The sequence below is a fragment of the Lacerta agilis genome, chromosome 10 (assembly GCF_009819535.1).
Source record: "Lacerta agilis isolate rLacAgi1 chromosome 10, rLacAgi1.pri, whole genome shotgun sequence".
Taxonomy (NCBI): domain Eukaryota; kingdom Metazoa; phylum Chordata; class Lepidosauria; order Squamata; family Lacertidae; genus Lacerta; species Lacerta agilis.
This window is the reverse complement of record NC_046321.1, coordinates 29,586,275-29,605,010: the sequence shown is the minus strand read 5'-3', so window position 1 is coordinate 29,605,010 and position 18,736 is coordinate 29,586,275. Positions and strand designations below refer to the sequence as shown.

Genomic DNA, 18,736 nt, shown 5'->3' with positions numbered 1-18,736 from the left:
GAGTAATGGGGCATCTGATCATCAGTTAGAAAGAAAATAAAGCAACAAAAGGTTTCAGAGAACCTTAACCTAGTGATCTTATGTTCCCCTGCTCACTCTACTTTCCCTTATCACAATTATTTGGGCCTCTTCATGTCTATAGGGATAGCTTATATTATCTTAATTAATATTATTTAAGTAGGGAAGGGTTATAAAATTTGATTAAATATAAAAACTCTTAGTTGGACCATTTCATAAAACAGATAGTATAACCAAGACTGCAGGTCCTAGATAGATACATCTCAACCTCCTTATTCAGATCACACACCATCTGCTTGCAAAACATAAAGCAAATATTCCAATACTGCATACTAATTTGTAATACACACTTAGACCCAAAAATAGAATTGCGCCAACTTGTTCAGTCACAAGTGCTGAGCATTTTAGCTTGCAAAAATATAAGTTCTGCACATTTTAGATCACCTGCATTCTTATCCAGAACAGATGTGTCCAACACACACATCATGCCGTGTCATAAAATGAAAGCACCTTTTCCCTTCTTCAACCCCTATTTCACAGAACGTTTTGTTTAATGTTCCCATCATTTTTTTGCAGACGTTTACAGCCCAGTGCTGAACATGCTTACCCCAAAAGCAGGCCCCATGGAGTTCAATGGAACTTAACTTTGGACAATAGCCTCTGGAAGCTCACTTCAAAAGGTGTATTAAATAGTACTAATATAGAAGAGATCATAATGTCTTCTAGGAACCTTGTCCACTGTCAGAGAATGGACAGAAAGCTGATTTAAGGTGTTCTTGTTGCTGGAGGCTATTTGTAGATAATATATTCGATTAGTTTTGGAAACAAAACATTCATATGCAAGGAAGGTTTTATTCTCCTTCTTTGTAACCTTGGTTTAACCAGTTTCTCTTGTGGAAACATTTTTAACTTTTCTCTTTGCATTTAATTCTATCTTTGATTTCAAGTATAGTTACATTTTTTATTATCTGAGTGGCACCACATATTTTACATGGCAAAAAAAATTGGTTTCCAACCTGACTCTGCTTTTTATATGGCAAACATTTCTTAATCTAAACGACTGGATTCCTTTTACATAATTTCTGTCCATTTCTGCTATCATTGCTTTTTGGTCTTTGCAGACACACACATCTATCCAATACCGGGGGGGGGGGGGCACCACTAAGGTGGAACTGACACACAGTAACAACCGAGCAGGCTCTCTGCACAACCTGCAAACATTAATTTTTCTTAAGCACATGTCAATCCTCAAAAGAGCATCTTGGTTTTAGGTGTCTCTATGGAGAGGTAAAGACTGCATTGTGCAATTGCTCCAACTGTAGGAGGAAGAATCTTCACAGTTATGCTTAACAAACATAGGTCCAACACAATAATCTGTTATCAATTTGCTTTTTGGGTAGCAGAATAAGCTATATGGGAAGGCAGGGAATATACTGTTGCCTCCACTTCCAAAGACAACGTAGTGATAATCTTTCTAGATGGACTAGAAATTCATTGTCCTCCCTCACCTGAGAGGGATTGGAATGGGCAGCAAGGAGGAGGTAAGATTTAATCTTAGAATACACAGAGAAAAATATGATCTTATTTTACTATTGCCTACAGCAACCACCGGAGTCATCTCAAAACTTTAAAGATAGGTTGAACTGGGCTTGTTTTAAGTTACTTCCTTATTCTTCTACACAATGGTTTGGGTGTCTGTGGAGAAGAAGCACACACCACTGCACAGTCACCAACACTGAACAAAACCCCACTTGCTCATCATTTCTCCACTACCTCTCTATGCTCAAGTCCATGATGCTGCAATATTCCAGCAATCAGGCACCCCAAATAAAGGATCCAGGGGCTTTGGGACCAAAGTGAGAAGCCCCCTCCCTCTTATTTACCAAACACCGCAAAACAGTAGCTTTTTTTTTTTAATTGAAAAGTGGTAGATTGAAAAATTATGTTTAAAAAGGGAGCGGGGCAGATAAAACAACCAAAGTCTAGGAGCATCATGTTCCCTGGCTATAGATGAATCAATTCAAAATCCCATTCAACATCAGTAAATCATCTTGATTATCTTACAATCAAAGAGAGGTTTGTGGAACAACTACCAGTCTCTTTGTCACTGCCCTGCTCCTTCCCTTCCCACATCTCTGGTTCTGAAAATCTGCCTGTTTTCTCACCACCCTCAGTAAATTATATGCTATCCTGTAATAGGAAGCTGTATTTGCCAAAGTCGTCATCTCTGGGACAGAGCAGCATATCCTTGCGGGCTTTGGCCAGCTTCTGCTTCATTACTTCCCTCCGATCCAGCCACTCTGTCAGTTCATCCTGGCCATGAGCAGAGCGACATTTCTCTCCTTCAGGGCAGGATTTTGTCTTCTGGAATCTGCAGGAGGACAACAACACATGGCTTAAGAGACTTTAGCGTTTTTTCATTTTTAACCATTTCCCTCAGTTCTTCGGTATCTGACACCAGAAAACTAATTTCAAACCACAGAGGTTTTTTTTTCTACTAAGCATAGCAAGGGCCCAAGGCAAAAGAGGGATTTTTTTTGGTAAACAAGCCAGCCTGGTCAGTTGTCAGGTATGATGGGAGCTGGAGCTGAGCAACATCTGAACTGTAACTGTTGTTTAAAGATATGATAACCTTATTAAAGCAAACATAAGTAAGTCTTAAAGAAACAATAGCAAACTTACCATGCCTTTATAGTTTATAGTAAATTATATACTGTTACTTTTATTATAAAAGTGTGTCTGGCCAGTTTTGTACCATGTCTGAATTTCACCAGCTACTGAGATATGGTTAAAGATGTTGGTAAACAATGTAGTACAGACATCTGGTGGCAGCAGTTAGAAAGTGAATCAGCAGCGGTAAATAAAAGCTGGCTCTCTGCCTATTAAAAATAAATAAATAGATGCACCTCTCCACCTATTACTAATAAACATTTAACCTGAAATGTATATAGTAGCTGTGCTGCTCCATAAGAAAATTCCAAATCAATATTAGGGAAATAGCTTTATGACAAAACAGTACATAAGCTTCTGAGTCCTTCAGAACTCTTCATAAGGCTAGACGACAATGGGGTGAGGAAGAGCTGAAGCCAAGGACTGTTCTCTTTATTAATCTGGAGATACATACTGACTAGGGACATGGGTGGCGCTGTGGTGTAAACCACTGAGCCTTGGGCTTGCCAATTGGAATCCCCGTGACTGGGTGAGCTCCCATTGTTTGGTCCCAGCTCCTGCCAACCTAGCAGCTCGAAAGCACATCAAAGTGTAAGTAGATAAATAGGTACCGCTCCTGCAGAAAGGTAAATGGAAATTTCTGTCTGCTGCTCTGGTTTCGCCAGAAGCGACTTATGCTGGCGACATGACCCGGAAAAAATGTCTGCGGACTAACGTCGGTTCCCTCGGCCAGTAAAGCGAGATGAGCGCCGCAACCCCAGAGTCATTCACGACTGAACTTAACTGTCAGGGGTCCTTTACCTTTACATATTGACTGCATATGTAACCAGATGACAAAGGGGTAGTTTTGTGCACAGTACCTTTCACACAGCCGGAACTCCCCCATTGGGAAACGGTAGTTCCAGCAGCTAGAGTCGTTCTCCGATGTGAAGACTTTTTCTTTATGCTTCTCTGACTGAATGTGTTGCTGCCATTGCTTCTTGCTGTTGCTGTTCTTCCCACAAAGCCAGCAATGGTAACCCATCTAGACATCAGATAACAGGAGAACACAGTTCTTTAACTTCATGCTGTTTCACTGAGCAACTGCTCCATAAAAGAGTTAGAAAGGGCTCCTCCAACCACCTCCACGCCTAGCGTTCAATAAAACCGATTTGCCCATGACTTAACATTTCCAATAATTAAGCTGTATAGAAATAGCTCAGATAAAAATAAAAGAAATCCATTGTTCTATGTGTTTCATAGTTTGATCACCAATTAGATTTTCCTTTACTGTCCACTTTCCAAAATGTTTCTGGGTTTTGTGGGGGGGGGGGGGAGTGGTGGAGAGAAAAGGAAGAGGGGGAGGGAAAAAGGGGGTGCATGTGAAAATTTGGGTGCAAGGGGATGCAAAAAAGAGAGAGTGGGAGGCATGGCAATGGGGATGGTGAAAACAGGTGCAAAATGGGGCTGCAGAACAGAATAGAAAAGTAATTTAAGAAATGGGGCTGGGAAGGTGAAAAGCAACCTTTGTAGTTGCATGGGATTGGAAAGAGAAGCTCTTGGGGGTTAATGTGGGGAGAATGGCAGGGGTGAGTAAAACAGTGAGCAGGGGCACACACGTGTGTGTGTGTGTGTGTGTAATAAAATAGAGTCAACATTAAATCCTTCATATATTTCATTACTAATATAAGGATTGGGTCTTCCCGAGACTTCCTGTCATTCCAGCAAAATACATGCAATTAATGAAGTGGCCCTCTATTTCTTTTTTTAAATGGTACACTGTCTTCATAAAAACAAGGAGGGGGATTCAATATTTATTATTTGTTTGTTTAACTTAATTGCTTGCTGCAAAGAGCAACGGCATAATGTATAAAACAGTACCTTTCAATAAAAATCATTCCAACAACCATGAAGAAACAGCAAAAACATTCCACCCATCAGAAAAACAGCAAAAACATTCCACCCATCAAGCAGCTTATGGATGGCAAGAGACAGATTGCGCAAGAGAAAGATGTTACCATGTCAGCATAATCAGTGGGCATCTGGATCTGCTTCTCCCCTTCCCGTGATGTCAGAGGTGTCCCCTCACCCGGCTTCCCAGGATTGTGTTTTTTCAGCCACATGTCATAGGTCTGCTGCATATCCAAAACTGCAATGAAATATCAGTTTGATGAGCCTCCTTTCCATCATGCCAAGCACAATTGCTCCAAGAGGAAAGCTTTACAAAAGAAGCTGCTTTATACCAAAGTCAGAGCAAGAGTCCGTCTAGTTTGGTATTATCTTAGCATTCTTGTAGCTCTTCAGCATTTCAGACAGGGGTCTTTCTAGAAGCCCTACCTAGAGATGGCTGGATTTGAACCTGGGACCTGCCACATGCAAAAGATGTGCTCTGCAACTGAGCCAAAGCCCCACCACAGCTGAAAGGACTTACAAAAAGACTTTTGATTTTAAGGCGGGTGTGAGGAACTTCAGGCATAAGGGCTAAATGTGAACTTCCAAGTTTCTCTGTCTGGGCCCTGGGACTCTCTCTACCCCACACCCCTAGGCTACACCCCCCCCCCCACCAACCCAGCTTCAACCCTCCCCACCTTGGGTGTTTTTGGATGGGTGGAATTTGTCCTTGGACTCTGATAATAGCTCTCCCTTGTCTAGATGAAGAATAGAGAGGGGTAGGTGTCTGAGTGTAGAAACTAGACTACTGTACAAAGTTTAAAAGCCTCTTTTGCCTCTGGCCCTGCTCATTACTGGAATGTGGCCCCTGTAAGGCTGCCCAGAAGGTGAGATATAAATGCGGTAAATAAACAAAATGAAAATAAAATAGCACACGGTGCAGGACACGGTTTCAGCTGGCAGAAAAGAAGATAAGCTTATACATGTGTGTGATATTTTGGAATACAATTCCAGCCCACAATGGCGTGGTTCCTATTTAAAGCTGACTCCTGTAAACTGTGGGTATCTACGGATTGGGAGTCAAGTCTTGTGCACGTATTCCTCCCTCCTCTGCTCTCTGGAGTCACCTGCACCCCATTGATGACATTAACCGTAGTTTTAGGGAACTGTGGTTTGTAAACCAATTTCAAGCCATGGCTTTAATCCTATCCAGGTTTAGCCCTACCCAGACCTGGAACCTCTTCATAAGAGGAGCAGAGCACCCTAGCAGATTTCACTGCCAGCAACCCTGCCAGACCCAGAACTCCTGCCCCCAGGACCAGAGCTCACAACACCAGTAGCCTAGATTCCTGGATAATTCTTGGATTCCATCCCTCCACCAATCATCACCCCCTGGAGCTCCAATAATGGAGGAGACAGAAGCAAGGCAAGTTAAATTCTTGGCTAACAGCATGTTTGGCTATTCAGGAGGCAGGTAACTGCCTGAAAACAGGGCCTGGCAGAGAAAGCCAGGCAGGAATGGAGTCTCCCGCTGCTATATAAGCTCTCAGTCTGAGCTCCGTCAGAGCTCCAAACACACCTTCCTAAACTGGGGAAAGAGACAAGATTCCCAATTATTTTATACATTGGTGTCCTCATAATGCAATACTTCAATTAGCATGGGGAAGGAAAGGAGAATTGCTCTGGAGAGGGGAAGGAAGGGGTGAGTTTCACAAGACCAGCCCTTGGTTTGCAAACTATGCTTTTCAGGGAGCCAGACTTACATCTTCACTAAGCCACAGTGTGTCCATCACTCTCAAGGCTAGCTTTCCTACCGTAAAAACGGGGGTATGGGGAACTAGAATGGAAGAGAGTTCTCCCCCTGCTCCCAAACATACATTCCACTCACTCTTATTTTCTTTCATGAAAGTCCACATCTCTCTCTCTTCAGGGCTGTGGGCAAAAGAGCAGTTTCCAACATACTGACACTTCCTGCCATTTTGGGCATGAATGCATAGCTGCAAAGAGATAGAAAAAACACACACACCTTAAAAAAGAAGGAGAAAAAACCTCTAGCCTCAAAAGAAAAAAAGGATGAAGTAGCCAAGAATGGTGCCAAGTCAAACAAAAAGGGGACAAGCAAGCTTTACGAATTAATTCTGCTTCAGACTGTATCCGCAGATCTGTGACTAGGCAATGATAACAAATTTGTCTCTCCAGTTTGACAGGTGATAGCTTTCCAGCATTAAGGTAGTTGACCACCCCACCCACCCCCGGCAACAAAAACCTGTTCTTTAAAGCTCAAAGAGCAATCTCTGGAAAATCTGAATTGACGTTTGCTCCAACTGAGTGCTAAAGAGCAGGCATTCACTGTGACAAAACCAAAACCAAAAACCCATGCTCAGACACAGCATTTTTAAGTGCAGACCTGTGCCTGGAAAGAGTGGGTTAAAGGTAAGTGTGGATAAGCCCTGAGAGCTTTAGGATTTAAATTTTCAATTATTGTTTTTTTTGGTACAAGTTTATTCTGGTTTTTATCACTGCATATATGTTGTTGAATGCCATTAAGGATGCTGTGGTGATAGAACCCACCTCCACACATACACCTGAAAGATGACAAGCAAAGAAGAAGAAGAAGAAGAAGAAGAAGAAGAAGGAGAAGACTGATACACTGGGGGCTTATGGAGGTTATTCAACAACTCACTGTTATTCTGTGAAGACTGCTGTGGAATTGTTCCTGTGCTTTCTGCCCATTTCCCGGGCCCTCCTGAGGCTAGCAATTGCTGCAGCACTTCCAGAAGAAGGGCTTCTGAGTTTCAGGTGCACTGCCAATCAGTGCACCTGGTTATCAATAAGCCATACAGACTTTTCTTACATACAGCAATTTCTTCTTATAGATCACTACTAGTCAATTCAGAATGGTTGTGTGATCCGCAGCAGGATTAGGGTGGCGGCGGCGGCATAGTTTCTCCCCTCACTCAAAAAGCAGCTGTTGTGCAGAACACTGCTAGTTGCTGTGTCACAGGGATTGGAGTCACGGGCTCCTCCCCACCTGCCTCTTATTCCAGAGTATCAGTACCACAGACTTGCTTTCTGCAAGTCCTGCTATGGCCACATACCACTTGTCTCACGCTTGCCATTTAAGCAAGGTCTTCAGACACTGCCATCTTTCCCCTTGACACAGGGTACAGAGGAAAAACTACTACTCTTTAAGGCCACTTTCTCTCTCAGAGCCCTTATGCCTGTCCTTGTGTTGGACAAGCGCTCCCAAGAACTGCAGGTGCATTCTAGCACATGGAGCTACACAGAGATCTACTTTGAAATGGAAGGCTGCATCACGGAATTAAGAATAGTACACCTTCAATATGCTACATTCAAGCACGCTTTCAAGCAAGAGCATGGAATCACAGTGAAGCTCACAGACCTGCCTGACATACTAACATATCAGAAAGTTACTCTGGACCACATCCTCTCTCCGTTTCTGGAAATGGAGACAAATCAAGGCCAGATTTCTTGAATACCTCTCCAAGAACCTCCTACATTGCAGAGTTGAATAGAAAACACTAAACTATAAATATAGGAGAACTGAAGAAAAGCTTCTCCTCCAAAGACATACTGCTAACGTTTTCCCTTTCCCTCATATCTCCCTTTTTAGTTTTTGTTTCTACCACAAAGCCTCTTCATTTCTTGAAAAGACCACACCCTGAGGAGGCTACAGCACAACTACCCATTCCTCATCCACGGTGAAAATCATGCTATGCTCTAGGAGAATGATTTCCAAAGCAATTGTTTTTAACCTCTTTTCCTCATCCTTACTTACTCATGGAAACAGAGGATGTTGACTTTGTGCTCAAAGCAAATAGACAACAGACACTTGGATTAGAAACAGATTTAATGAACAATTCCAACAAAGCAAACAAAAACTATTCCCTTAGCCAGGGGTGGGGAACTTGTGGTCTCCAGATGTTGCTGGACTACAAATCCCATCATCCCCTGACTACTGGCCAAGAGTTGGAATCCATTGGCCGGGAGCTGGATTCCAATAACGTCTGGTGGGCCAACAGTTCCCCATCCATGCACTTAGCAATCAACAGAAGTACAGCAGTAAAATTATTCACTTCCTTGTAGCAACCATTTTTGAAGCACAGTTATTTCCTTTTGCAACAGAATACAAGTCTTTTAAAAATGGGATTGGATGATTTTTATAGAAAACTCTTCTAAAGCAAGGAGGCATTTGACTATAGGGGCACATGAAAAGCCTAGGTCTGAACATTCATGTGTGAATATATGCACGTGCATGTATTGCTTGCTCATTATTTGCCAAAGAGATCTACATTGGCTCCCAGTACGTTTCCGAGCACAATTCAAAGTGTTGGTGCTGACCTTTAAAGCCCTAAACGGCCTCGGTCCTGTATACCTGAAGGAGCGTCTCCACCCCCATCATTCAGCCCGGACACTGAGATCCAGTGCCGAGGGCCTTCTGGCAGTTCCCTCACTGCGAGAAGCAAAGCTACAGGGAACCAGGCAGAGGGCCTTCTCGGTAGTGGCGCCCGCCCTGTGGAACGCCCTCCCATCACAGGTCAAGGAGATAAACAACTACCTGACATCCAGAAAATACCTGAAGGCAGCCCTTTTCAGGGAAGTTTTTAATGTGTGATATTTTTGTATCTGATTTTCGTTGGAAGCCGCCCAGAGTGGCTGGGGAAATCCAGCCAGATGGGTGGGGTACAAATAATAAATATTATTATTTTTATTATTAAAGATTGTTGGTCATTTTGAGTCTTCCCTTCTCTTAGGAAAAAGGGATACAAAAAAGTTTTGCAATATGTTCACCCACAACTGGGCTTAACATTAAGAGCTCCTCTTGAGTTTTCTTTTTTCTTTTTCTTTTTTTGAATGAACAGTGCTTTCCAAATCCTTGAATTGACTTGAAGTCACTTCATCTTCAAGCCCAGGAGCTAATGCCACACCTTCTCTGGCAGTCAACAAACTGAGAAATATCACCAGCTTCTTTTCACAAACAAAGCACTCTGAATTAGGAGGGTAACCCAAGGTGAACGCTACACCCGATTCCAGAGCCAACCAGTCTTTCATGGAACAAGGATTTTAATTAAAACCACCAAATTTGCATGGGTGATTTCAACGGGTGTCAAAATATTCTTTCCTTATCGCACCACTGACTAATCTTGGCCTTCAACCAGCACCTGTTTTTTGTCTAACAATAACTCTGCTATTCTCCTGTCGAAGGAGCTCTTCCTCCTTCAGCTTGTGTATACTGGCTCCCTTCTCAGTCTATACAGAGGCTCAAGCATGAATGGAAAGAAAAGGCAACTCACTTATAAGAAAAGGTCACACAACATTTGGGGCTTCTTAGAGAAAAGGCGAGTAAGATACATGACAGATATAAAGAATGATGCACAGTGGGAAAGTGGATAGAGAAAAGTTTTCTCCCTCTCTCATAATACTAAAACTCAAGAGACATCCAAGTTTCCGGGCAGCCAAAAAAAGGGCATTTCTTCGCACAGCACATAGTTCGCCTGGCACCTTCATTATATATTTTTAGGCACCAACTGAAAACCTTCCTCTCTAACCAGGCCTTTGGCTGATTAATATTCTACAGCCTTTTAAATGTGTCTGTGGGAAGGGGGGTATTGTTTTGCTGTTTTGTTTAAATTATTTACCTGTTTTTATCCTTTATTATATTCTGTGAACTGCCCTGAGCTGAGTAGTAGTAGTAGTAGTAGTAGTAGTAGTGGTAGTAATCAACTAGGGAATTCACGGCTACAAAAAGCAGTGATGGCCATCAGCTTGGCTGGCTTCAAAAGAGGATTAGAGAAGTTCATGGAGGATAAGGCAATCAACTGCTAATAAGCAGGATGGTGATGGTCTACCACTGCTGCCAGAAGCAGTTTGCCTATGTATACCAGTGGGAACCACAAATGGGGGAAATGCTATTATGCTCAAGTTCTGCTTGTGGCTTCCAATAGGCAACTAACCAGCCACTGTGAGAAGAGAGTGCTGGACTAGTTGTGCCTGATCCTGCAGGCTCCGATGATGTTCTTATGTTAAGCGCCATCTGCAAACCAACAGTGCTACTCACATCGTATTGCTGAGGGAAGTTGCGGATGGAAGGCAATGGTCGGACAGACACCCATTTCTTCTTTGCTTTGGACATTACAAGCAGGACACGGCGCTCCTTGGTCCAACTACAAGGGAGGGGGGGGGAACCAAAAAAGATGCTCAGAAAATATTCCATTATGAGCAGAGTCTGGCTTTCATGACAACTGGTGTACAGACTGTCCTAATGAATCCATAATTCCCTGCTAGAAAGAAGGAAAGCTCTGTGCCACGAACCACGTAGGCAGGGTGGGGAGGACAACACACAACAACTGATTGCCAAAATAAACCATGCGAAGCAGTAGCAGATAAGAAAAGCCTTACGAGGCAGATCATCTGGTCCTGTATCACATAGATTGTATGATTTATAGACTAAGTGTGTGGAGGCACTGTGCATACCTTCAGACTGGGGAGGCAGAAGACAGCACTAGTTTGCTCCTTTTTGCCAGAATATGATCAGTGACATAACCCTGAAGGAAGGACTAATAATGCACAAGGATTCCCCAGACGCAACCTGTACTAGAGCTGTCAGGCATGAGGGAATCCTTGACACATTGCCTACTTAGGGAAGCAACCGTACTTCCTAGGCAAAGGAAAGGGGAGGGCATTGGGAAGCAGAATCAAAATGGGCTGGCTTCAAACTCCCTGCCCATTGCTTTACAAGTTAATCAAGCATTTATAGTAATCTTTCTTAGTGCAAAACTGAAGTATACCTCCAATTTTAAAATGGGGGGGGGGACCTGTATTGTTTTAATGCAATGTTTCCCAGAGTTTTGAAACATTGCATTAAAACAATACAGACCATAAGTAATTGGACCATAAACTGTGCATCATTTTTAATCTCCCTTCTCCCCATGTTCCCCCCCCCAGCTTCCTCCACAAGAGTAGGTATGCCTGGCTCAGTTCAAAAACGACCACAAATACTTTTTATAGTCTACAAGGAATAAAAACTAAACCCTAGAAAACCACAGCAGTCGTTTAAATAAAATCATGCCACAAAATCTATGGTAGGAAAACATTTGACAGGCAGTACAATAGGTAAGGGCACATACCAGTGGCGAGCTTTGGCACTACAGTACTTGAGGTCCTTGTCTGGTTCCACCACCTGCCCATTCCTCCAACACTGGCCACAAACAAATTTCATTTGGAGGTCGAAAGTGCTTGGCGTGGGAGTCCTCGCAGAGGCCTGATATTGGGAAGGAGGAAGGAACAAAGTTGGTGGAGGGAGTTGGAAAAGTTGGAAAAGAGGGTTCATGTTGTTATGGTTCTTGCCACCTCTATAGGAAAAAAGAACATTAAACACAATACTCACATACAATCCTCATTCCTTTGACTGCAATTTTAGAAAAAAAAATCGCTGCTTTTCTTTATAATCAAACTCATGGAACTTAAAATAAAACACACACACACACACACCAGGGGTCTGAGATGAATGAGTCACTCTGGGTGCCAACTGCTTTAGGAGTGCAAAACGCAAAGAATGCTAATCTCAAACAATTTCTCCAGCCACACTGTTTTGTGTAGGATTATGCTGCATCAACTCAAAATAAGCGCCACTGAGTCTTTACTCTCAGGTAAGGATAGCCACCTGAATCAGGTAGCCAGGGCACACCAACTGAGACCAAGGAAATCTCCACAGAGAATGGACCCTGCCTTAGACCAAGCCTAGAAGGAGGATTTAAAGTTTTACATGTGTGTAATTCTGGAGGGAGTTTCTAAAGACTCAGATAAACACACCAGGTTGGTGTCACAGGTCACGTAAGTAAAGACTGTACCCATCCCCATGATGATCACTGCGAGAACAAATGGAAAAACAGGGCTAATCCAAATTAGCGCAGGAGGTATGGTGCAAAAAGAGTAACTATGACAAAACACAAACCGCTGGAACAAAAACAGCTATCCCTATTAGCCAAACATACTAGACACCTATTCCTACAGTGTTAATTAACCATGTGGAAAGCTGCCATCAAGGCCCTCTCACCAAATAAATCCATATAAGTCATTGTTGCAGATGGAATTCATCCCTTAGGTATCTGTCTAATAATCGCTGCCTCCAGTCTTTTCACGCCCTCATCAAAGGCTTTGAAAAGCTCCTTCTAAACATTAGAAGCTTCCAAGAACATGAGGCAAGCACAAACTGAACAGGTATTTTCAGGTGAGTAGCCCAAAGCTGAGAAGCATATGCATCCTTGCCAGGTAAATACATCTTTGCAAAGGTAAAAGGACTGAAGGAAGAAGCTAAAGCATCAACTGTGCATGACTGTATTTGTAACAGCAAGACACATACCTGACGGATTGCTAATAAATTAGTCAATGTTGCATGGAAATTAGAGGTTTCTAAGCATGCCATGAATTAACTCAGCCCAACTGGCTTCAGATTAACAGCTCCATTGTTATGGGGCCAACATTACAAGATCTAGTTGGCAACTAAACCATACCGGCCACGTGATTAAAAGCTTTGGCACAGCAATGCTTTGATTTGTTATTCCAAATAAGGCAGAAGGCATGCCACAACAAGGAGGAGAGCAGTGGATCAGTGGTAGAGCACGTGAGTAAGATCACCAACAAAATGTTGCAGCATAGTGAGCTTCTTTCAGAATTCCAGCCAGCCAGCTATGACTTCTTTCAGGATATTCCATTCCATTTCTCCCTCCCTCTAGTTTTCATTCTTCTACCATCCCCTGAGTACAGTCACTGAGTATGCTTTGGAGAAATATCTGTAGCTCAGAAGCAGGACATCTGTTCTGCACGCAGAAAGTCCCTATTTCAATCCCTGGCATCTCTAGGGAAGACTGGGAATGCCCCCCAACGGAAACTTTGGAGAGTTGCTGCCAGTCAGTGTAAACAGTACTGAGCTAGATGGAACAATGGTTGAAGGCCAATTCTAGAAATGTGGGATGGGTCTGATTTCACTTAGATATGCAAGAGTATTATTCTCTCATAACCTTTCCCTAGCTCTGTTAACTCTTCTCCAGCTGTTCCCAATTATTCACAATATTTAGTTGCCAAAAAAAGCAACTCAGCCCGGCATTGTTTATTCGCAGTCCAGAGTGAAGCTGGCTATACAGAATGGCTGTTCCAGGTATATCTAAAAACGAATGCATTCAGGCATTGTGCAATTAGTTTCCAGACAACTTCACAGCTTAGAAAATGTCAGGTGATTTTGCAATCTGTGAAAGTAGCAAGAGAGCAAGTCATCCTGTTATTTAGTTTTTCTGAACCAAAGTCATCTTAGCACAAGAGCAGAGTGTGCACAAATAAGGGAATTCTGGGGAGATAGAACCCATCCCCCTAATGTGACTCTGCAACATCCCTCTCCCCACAGAAGTTCCCCCACTCCCTCTCCATACAAGAGTTATTTAGCTGGAAGCACAGCTGAATAAGCATTATGCCAAATTAACCTGCTTAGACTGGAGAAAAATAAAGGCAAAAACAAACTTTCCACTGTTGGTTGCCTAGCCCTCTGCACCAGCGAACTGTTGCTACTTTCTTTTAGAATTAGCTAAAAGTTGGTTAGGATGGAAACCACAATGAACCCATATGGGACTAGTTAGTTATATTTGAAATTCCGTTCCATTTAAAAAGCTACAAGCATGCTATAAACCAGTGTCATGTAGGACCCTGTTTAATTAGCAGGGTATCAGCGACAAGCATGTTCTGAACATGCCCGCACAAACATTTTTAAAAAATCTTCATTGCTATCAGCTGTGCTTTTCACAGCAGCATTTCTTACTAACTGAACATTTCTGACTTAGTTCAAGACACCCACTAGGCTCAGAGATGGTGGAATTTTGACCCTCCAGATACTACTGGACTTCCAACTCCCATCATGGGAGGATGGATTGAATGTTTTATTTCACAAAGGGATTGCGAGACTCATTAGAAAAACAGTCCAACACTTCTTCAGCATCCTTGGCTTGAATGTACCCTCAAATATTACATGTCCGCAGATACTAGAAGAAGAAGAAAAAGAAGAAGAAGAAGAAGAAGAAGAAGAAGAAGAAGAAGAAGAGGAGGAGGAGTTTGGATTTGATATCCCGCTTTATCACTACCCGAAGGAGTCTCAAAGCGGCTAACATTCTCCTTTCCCTTCCTCCCCAACAACAAATACTCTGTGAGGTGAGTGGGGCTGAGAGACTTCAAAGAAGTGTGACTAGCCCAAGGTCACCCAGCAGCTGCATGTGGAGGAGCGGAGACACAAACCCGGTTCCCTAGATTACGAGTCTACCACTCTTAACCACTACACCACACTGGCTCTCAATGAAATGAAGGGATCCAGGTCTGGAAGGCTGCAGCCTCAGAGAAGTAGGGTGTGAGCTGCCCAAGGCCACCTTCTCCCTTGTATACCCAGCCATGGGGCACGGGGGACTCTTAGCCCAGCCTCCAAAATGGTCTCATAGGCTGCATATGCTCCTCATGCTTTCTGAATGCCTCCCCCATGACATGGAGATAGGCTGTTTCTCTTGTCAGAGGAAAAGGCCACTCCTCCCTGTCTGCTCTAGCTGGTAACTGATACTAGGCTATGCCTCCACTGTCCCAGTTCTGCTTCCGCTGCATTACTCCACCATGGCACTTAATAATTTACTACTCCTACCTGGTCTTTCTTCTCTCATTGGGAACATTCATTCCCTTAATGGCTACATGTGTACCAGCTTAAACCACCATGGAAGTAAATGGTGGTGAGAAAGCATCCAGAGTTTAATTTGTTTCATTGGCTACCACAACATCCCAACTGCCCTCTTCCCCAGCTCTTGCCTGATCCTTCCTTGCATCTGTACTGCCTCAATCCTTCCACCTGTGCTCTTCTCTGAAAAGTATGATGTAGCTGCGCAGTTTGATTATTTGACCCCATTGTTATAGTAGCATGAAGCCACAATCCTACATATGCTGGACAAGCCATAACATGTCCTTCTTTGCTGAAAATGACTGACAGAAGGAATAAGAGACACCAAGTGGTAGGAAATATTATTTAGCATTTTAATCTAACAACTTCTAAATGATGGGTCTCCCCTCCCCTCCCTTTCTCTTCTTACTAACCACACCTTCTGAAAGTCATTAAAGGTCAAAAAACTTAGTGTTCTAGTCCAAGAGCTGTTTTAATCCAATGTCGGGGCTGGGCTCCTTTTGTTACTCATCAGCTAGGCACTTCTCCAGGACTCCAAAATGAAACCCAGAAGGAGAGCAACGGGTTATTATTGTACAGTAGTACTTTAAAAGCTGCCACTTGGAATCCAGAAGCTTTTCTTTTGGGAATTATGGGATCAGAACTACCTAAACAGTATAGAAATTTATTTATGTATGCAACCACAGCTGCAAGAATGTTATTTGCCCAAAAATGGAAAGAAGAAGAGGTCCCAATGAGAGAAGAATGGATACAGAAGTTAATGGACTACGCAGAAATGGCAAAACTTACCAGGAGAATAAGAAATCAAGATAGCAATTTAACAATTTTTAAAATAAAGGAATGGAAATGGTTTACTGAATATTTACAAAAAAAAACTGTAAACAGATTAAGACATTGGCAGGATTAATGTAAAAACCTGTAGTCTCTCTCTCTCTCTCTCTATATATATGGGATATATACGGGAACAGATTGGAGAAGGAACTGGCAAACCACTCCAGTATTTTGCCAAGAAAACTCCATGGACATAAAAAGTAGAAGCTTTGAAAAGAAAGTGAGAGTTTCCAAGGCATGCTCTGGTTCATGGGGTCACAGAGAGTTGAACACAACTAAGACGACTGAACAACAACAACGGGAATAGATATATAAAAGAATATGTTGAGATAATTTGGAGTATGCAGGAAGATAAAAAGAAATGTAAAGAACCATAGAAAGAGGAGGAAGGGAGTCGGAGTTTTAAATATTTAAATTGAGTAATTGTTGTAATTTATATAAATGAAGTGAAGGATAGGCGTGCCTGGCGTGCTCTGGTCCATGGGGTCACGAAGAGTCGGACGCGACTGAACGACAACATATAAATGAAAATTATAAAAACTAAAAAGCTGCCACTTGGCTTTTGAACCTCAGCCTACATATCACCAGCCCTCCCACGAGCCATAATCTTCCAAGAATCAAATCTGATCCCCGTTCTTCATGGTTCAAAAGAGTGTTATTAGCTACTCATTACTATATTTTTTCAAAAGGTACATCATGGCTTCTGGATTTTGCTTCTGTGTTTTGATTTTGTCCCGGAGGGGGAGGGGCTTTCTGGGCATAATTTCTTTTCTGTTACTTTTAACAACCACAAAGAACAAATGAGATAGTGCTGCCTCTAACAGTGTCATGCTAGATGCTGGCAGGCATGATCAGCTGAAGAAACCGAGTGGGAAGGAAAGAAGTCAGAGTAATAGTTGCAGCAAACCTCATGATCTCCACCAAAAATAAGCCCACCCCCCACGGGCTGCACTGCAGTATGAAGAGCCACTCACCCATACAGCCCATAAGCATCCTCCTCCCTTCCTTGAAAGCTGCCTCAAGGCCCAACTGCTCCATTCTGGATCCTGTTTTGGACATGTGCAATATATTCATCCTTGCTGAGAAGTTAGTGCCACTGTGCCTAATGGCTCTTGTTGGCCACTAAATGTGTTTAGGAATGTGGTCTTACACACAGAACAACCCTTGAGCTATTTTCGCATAAACAATTATTTCCATTTAAGAAGCTCCTTAACAGGTTTTAAACCCTATGAAATTCCAAATGAGATAGAGAGAGAAGTTAAAAGCAAGGAAGGGGAAGAAATACATACACCATTTAATAATACAAATATACTGGAGTAGCACCCAATCCCACCCCTCTCCTGGGGGGCCACTATACAGAGAGAGACACTGCTTATTCTCTCAAAGGCACACAAAAGAATACAGAGAGAGTTCTGGTAGGTCAAGCATCCTGTTCTTCACAGTAGCCAATCATATGCCTCTGGGAAGCCTACAAAGAAGACATGAGGACAACAGCCCTATCTTCAGCAACCGATACTGAAGGCAACATAGTCATCAAAACTAGAAGCAACTGTTAGCTATATCTACCACAAATCTGTCTATTTTCTTTTTTAAAACATCTGTTTATTTCCCTTTAGAGCCAAGTTGGTGACCACCACATTTTCATAGCTGTCAACCTTTTCCTTTTTTGTGGGAAATTCCTTTATTATAGCATTCGGAAACAGCAGGGAGGGTTGACAGCTATGCACATCTTAGGCTAGTGAATGCCAGAGTTTAACTATGCACAATGTTCTCCGGGAATTTCTGTGTGGGTGGAAAAATTAGGGAATGCTCATGTACATTTTAAGTACACAAGTATAGAAGTAAAGTACACCTCCTGGAACTGGAAGTTCCTAATGCTGTCTACCTTTGATCAATGAATGTGTGTTCTCATAAAATACAGCCATTTGCATTGGACCGTACCATATTGCTGCTAGTCTTGCTCGCATGTGCCTCCATCTGTTGCCAGTACTTCTTGGATTCCTGTACAATATCTTCATGGGTCATCCCTGGAATTATAATAAAGACTTCTATTAAGAGCTTCCAACTTCCAGAATCTTTTCAGATTTTTTAAAACAATGGTTTTAATTGTAGTGTTTCAAAAAGGCCATTCTTGCCAAGTTGACAGTTACATCCATTGATTCACTCTAGAGCTTTTCTTTTCTACAAAGTGTAGAATATTAAAACCTAACACCACAAATCATTCCCTCAACTCTTATAATTCATGTATGTAGGATTTTAATATACTAAAGGTACAATCCTATGGTCCCTAGAAAGGCATCTCAGGAACCATAGATACTGCAGATCTCCCCCTCCATCCTCAGGATGAGCCAAGTGGTACACTTACCCGAGTACTGCTGTAGCAGCCAAACTTTGAGCTCTATGAAGCTGTGAGCAAAATGGCAGCTGTCTTCACGCAGGCAGCCGTAACGCACCTCATGCCTGCACACATCAAACTGAAAGTGCTCCTGGAACTGGCGGATCTTGGAGTATTTCAGTGAGGTGGAGCGAACAATGTGAACTAGACACCTGCATCAAGGAGAGAAATGTTTATTCATAAAGATACTTGTTTTAAAACAGCAGTGATATAGACAAATACTGCTTAGCCTG

The 18,736-nt window shown here is 42.6% G+C and overlaps 1 protein-coding gene across 5 annotated transcripts in view; it reads right to left on the bottom strand.

Annotated features, from left to right (window-relative positions):
* Positions 1–1,073: 1,073 nt before the first annotated feature.
* ZC3H7B (zinc finger CCCH-type containing 7B) overlaps positions 1,074–18,736 on the bottom strand; it is a 43,598-nt gene continuing 25,935 nt past the window's right edge. For 3 of the 5 annotated variants that reach the window (XM_033163312.1, XM_033163315.1, XM_033163316.1), the window contains 8 exons: positions 18,474–18,655; positions 18,050–18,135; positions 11,706–11,839; positions 10,637–10,742; positions 6,446–6,554; positions 4,686–4,816; positions 3,549–3,712; positions 1,074–2,389 (listed from right to left, as the gene is read on the bottom strand). In XM_033163312.1, coding sequence (XP_033019203.1) covers positions 2,197–2,389; positions 3,549–3,712; positions 4,686–4,816; positions 6,446–6,554; positions 10,637–10,742; positions 11,706–11,839; positions 18,050–18,135; positions 18,474–18,655 — 1,105 coding nt within the window. In that variant the 3' untranslated portion in view covers positions 1,074–2,196. Of the gene's footprint in view, positions 2,390–3,029; positions 3,135–3,491; positions 3,713–4,685; positions 4,817–6,445; positions 6,555–10,636; positions 10,743–11,705; positions 11,840–18,049; positions 18,136–18,473; positions 18,656–18,736 lie in introns of those variants that run through there. The other 2 variants (XM_033163314.1, XM_033163317.1) reach the window with 2 other exon arrangements.